The 4,158-nt window shown below is 40.2% G+C and overlaps 1 protein-coding gene across 1 annotated transcript in view; it reads right to left on the reverse strand.

Moving 5' to 3' along the window:
* LEF1 (lymphoid enhancer binding factor 1) overlaps nt 1–4,158 on the reverse strand; it is a gene marked incomplete at its 5' end in the record, with an annotated part of 106,663 nt that overhangs the window by 28,537 nt on the left and 73,968 nt on the right. The window contains one exon of the mRNA XM_025212777.1: nt 1,116–1,206. Coding sequence (XP_025068562.1) covers nt 1,116–1,206 — 91 coding nt within the window. The remainder of the gene's footprint in view (nt 1–1,115; nt 1,207–4,158) is intronic.

Here is a 4,158-nt window from a genome sequence, read left to right on the forward strand (position 1 = left end):
GGCAGATGCTGGCTGGGAAGAGGGGGGAAGCAGGGTTCTAGCCCCACATCCTAATGTGACAGAAACTAATCCTGCTGCTTTTTATCCAATGAATAGTAAATGCAGGATGCAGACAAGGGACGGAGACCAGAACCCAGAGAATCCCTCTCTCTTACTGAGCCACTCGCCCTGGAGGTTGCTCATCACCACCTGGCCCACGTCTTTTCCTCCTGGCCATCCAGTGAGCCAGCTTCAAGAGAAGGGCTCTAGGTAATACCCCTTATGGCCCAGTGGTTAGAGAATATTATTGAGATCAGAAAATTCAGGTTCAAACCCCCTGTGGATAAGAAGGGTGGGGAGAGGTAGAGCCTTGGTCACCCGCTTCCTGATCTAATGCCCTATCTTGCTTAAAGGTGGGAGGGCCATCCTCTTCCATTTCACTTCCAGCAAATACACACATAGGGCAATCCTACGGGCGGAAATGGAATCCAGACTGCACAGATGGCAAAATTGATGTCAGCAGCTATGTAAGTGCCACTGAAGTGTGTAAAGAGGAAACAGCCCAAAGTCAAAACACCCTGTTACTGGAGACACTGAACATGAGTACTGGCTCTAGGAGGAATCTTGCTCTTCAAGCATGGGAGTAGGATTTTTATATTTCTAATAATAAAATTAAATAACACAAATTCTTCAGTAACTATGCATTGCCCTTGCTTACAGAAACTAAAAGAGATGGAACAGACTATGAAGTCTCTCTGGCTTGGTGCCGTTTCAAGTAAAGGAAGATTTTCTCGTATTTCAAAGCTTGTTCTTTCCCCCACAAATAATTACAATTTTGTTTATTAAAACTGTTGTTTAACTCCTTGAGACCTGTTATTCTACAGTCCTTCCAAATGCCAAAAGCCACAAGCCTGAGCCATAAATGTATACAGATTTCAAAGTAAAATCCACACAATTCTGTTTCCATACATCTCCAAGAACAGATCCCATTAATTTCAAAGCTCAACATTTTTGATCTTTTAAACTAAAATAAAACAATCAATACAATGATCTTTTTTTCCTTTGTAAATGCTGCAATTGAATCAATAATCAGAGAGGATAAGCATGCACACATGTAAGAAGCAAGTGGTCCTTACCAGCCAAGTGGTGGTGTTATCTGTCCAACACCACCTGGAGACAATGGATAAAAGGTTGGGATATCAGGAGCCGGAGGATGTCTAGACATGCCTGTCAGGAGAGTATGGAGAAATGAGTTTGTATTTTCACTCCAAATGCCATTAATGAACCCTATAATGTAAAGCCAGTATGGTTAATACTGCAATAAAGTTAGTGTTCTGGACAGAAAAGTCAAAACTAATCTTTGTTAGTGTTAAAAGAACACACTATCTTGTTCCATCCTTTAGAATAATTTAAGTTTGTGACCCCTAACGGATGTCCAGTTAAAAAAGAACTCTTGGAAAAATAAGGTTGAAGGACAGAAGAAATGCAATAATTAAACACTTCCATAACTTCAGATATCATGGTGGCTGCATACTTTAGCTCTAAATTGTTTCACAGAAACTACTAACAAAGTCCAGAACTGTTCTAACGTACAGCATGAAATAAGACAAAAATAAAGCACATTCAAATAGGCAGCACACCAGAGCTATTAGATTAGGTAAATTGCTACTTGTACATTTTCACTGGTTCCCTTATGGATTCACAGATTTTGGAAACTTGCTACCACAGAGGATCAGTGGTTAATTAAGAATCATTTTCAGGCCTGTAATGGTCACACTTGATATGATTCATTTGGCTTCTGATTGTCACTCCAGCTCCAACTAAGCTCTTCATCAAGTTGACTCCTGCGGGCTTCAAGGTCAATCTGTTTTGCATTGGTAGTATTACACACAAAAAAATAAGAGTCCCATCAGAAATGATCCATCAGCTCACATTCCCCAGAACACAGAGTCCTACAACTGTAAGAATCACCTCAAGATTAAAGCTAATCCTAGTCCCAAATGAGTCTATGATTTTCATTCTTTACCTAAAACTCATGCCCCTAGGAGACAAGGAATTATTGTTACAGAGGCCACAAAGACATTGGTTTATTTAAATGTGTTTGGGGAGGAGGGGTTTGGAACAGAAAGAACTGCAAAGATTACTTCACACATTAAATCAGCCACTTTAAATGAGTATTAAATATTTATGCAGTGACACTCTCAAGGTACAAGATTGAACATGTGGATCTTTACCCTGAGACACTTAATTTTTATAGATCAACTATAAACTGATTTTTAAAAAGTCTGCACTTAAATCCCACTGAAGTTTAGAGGGATCTTAAAAGGATATTTTTTTTAAATCTCATAATTAGCGTGAGGGTGGGTGTGGATGGAAAAGTGCTGCTAATAGTGTTACTGCTGCTCTGTCAGCTTTGACATTTCATTAGAAGCGGAGGTGAACAATATAGGCTCACTGAATGTTAATCTATAGTCAATTCATACTTAAAGATTAAAGAAAAGGCTGGGTGACAGAAAAACTGCTTTCTTCTTGATTATTTCAGAATCTCCTCTCCCATTCACAGATTGTATAAGAATTGCTAAATAAGAAACCAAGTCCAGCACATCACTTCTTGGGATGGCCATCCTCCAAAGTTTTCCTGTATTGAGACCACTATACTGCAAGTACCAAATTGAACAGGTCTATAGAAAAGGGTGGGCTATTCTATTTCTACAATCAGCAGTATTAAATCCTGCAGCATGAGACTGGATTGCCTTTACTGTACAAGCATAGAAGGGTTATTGCTAGTACAGGCTATTTAGCCCTTTAAGAACCCAGCTATAGTTGACCACTTGCTAGCAGTAAAACCTACATACTTTTTAGCTTGAAGTAGTACAGCGTGAATTTTTCATTCACATGAAATGTATTGACTTTTGGACATGACAACCGTTTGCCATCATAAAAGGACAAAGTAAAAAAGAATAAGAAGAACCTCTTACTTCCTTGGAGAGTCTTCACTTTCATTCAGATTACATAAAGTAAAAAGCTTCACATGTATTAATTTGCTGCTAACTTTCAACTCTTAGATTATTTGATTTAACAAAAGGCAGGCAGTGTAGGCATGACAGACATTTTCCCCATGGATGCTGCTGAAGAACTCTCTATTTGAGACAAAGACAGTCAAAACAGGAATATCTCTTGTAAATTCTGGATCCCCTTTGTGTCCCATGTGTTCCTAGCCAATATAATTTCTGAGCTAATGCAGGGCACCTTGACACAAGAAGAATAACTTGCTGAGAAACATGTTGCAGTCGTCCAAGATAAAGCAAGCCCCAGTGATCAACTGCATGGCCTAGCAGGCCTAAAGAAGAGGGCACCTGGAAACTTGGATCTGGAGTACTCACATTAGTAAGGCTGACCAGCAACTAGAACAGAAACACTGACATGCCAGAAACTTTTTCACACTATTTCTATAAAAGACCGGATGTCCCATTTTACTAGGGCTGCTCCTGATGGCACTTTAGATAGATCTTCACCCTGGTCTAAAACCTGGAGTATCTGGTCTAAAACCTGGAGACAGGGGCTTCTGTTTCCTTTCCCCCCGATTCTAATCACTCCATCAGCAGGTTTCAGCTGTGCACGACATGCCTGCTAGCTGTCCAGGGAGACTATGCTCTATGCCCTGCATCAAGGACAAGAAACACCTGATAAACAGGGAGAAAGTAGGGCTGGAAAGGGTCAGCTAACCTGAGGCAGGATCATACTTATCCAAATCATCCTATACAATCCATAATCTAAACAACCACTGCTGTCACCCCTGAAACAACACAAGACATAACACTATAACCTGCCACAGGTAAAGCAGGGGAACTACAGCAGTCAGTGTTTACTTTAAAAAGAAAATAAAGAAAACAAAAGACAAAAGAGAACCAAAACAAGACAGGCCGTCCAGCTAAAGTCTATGGGAGACAGGGAACCAAGCTCTGGTTGATGACAGAACATAATTGTGGCATAGCAAGATAGTGAATAGCAAATCAATAGTTCCATTAGCTTCTGAGCCCTCAATACCACTTAAGTGCTACATACCCAATCAACTACTGCAGGATGCAATGGTCCTGGGAATTTTACACCTTAACTAGATTAAAAAGGGACAGATGCTGCATCAGTGAGACTGCAAACAACACTGTACAGACCCTGCCC

Source organism: Alligator sinensis, unplaced genomic scaffold (genome assembly GCF_000455745.1).
Source record: "Alligator sinensis unplaced genomic scaffold, ASM45574v1 scaffold66_1, whole genome shotgun sequence".
Lineage (NCBI taxonomy): Eukaryota > Metazoa > Chordata > Crocodylia > Alligatoridae > Alligator > Alligator sinensis.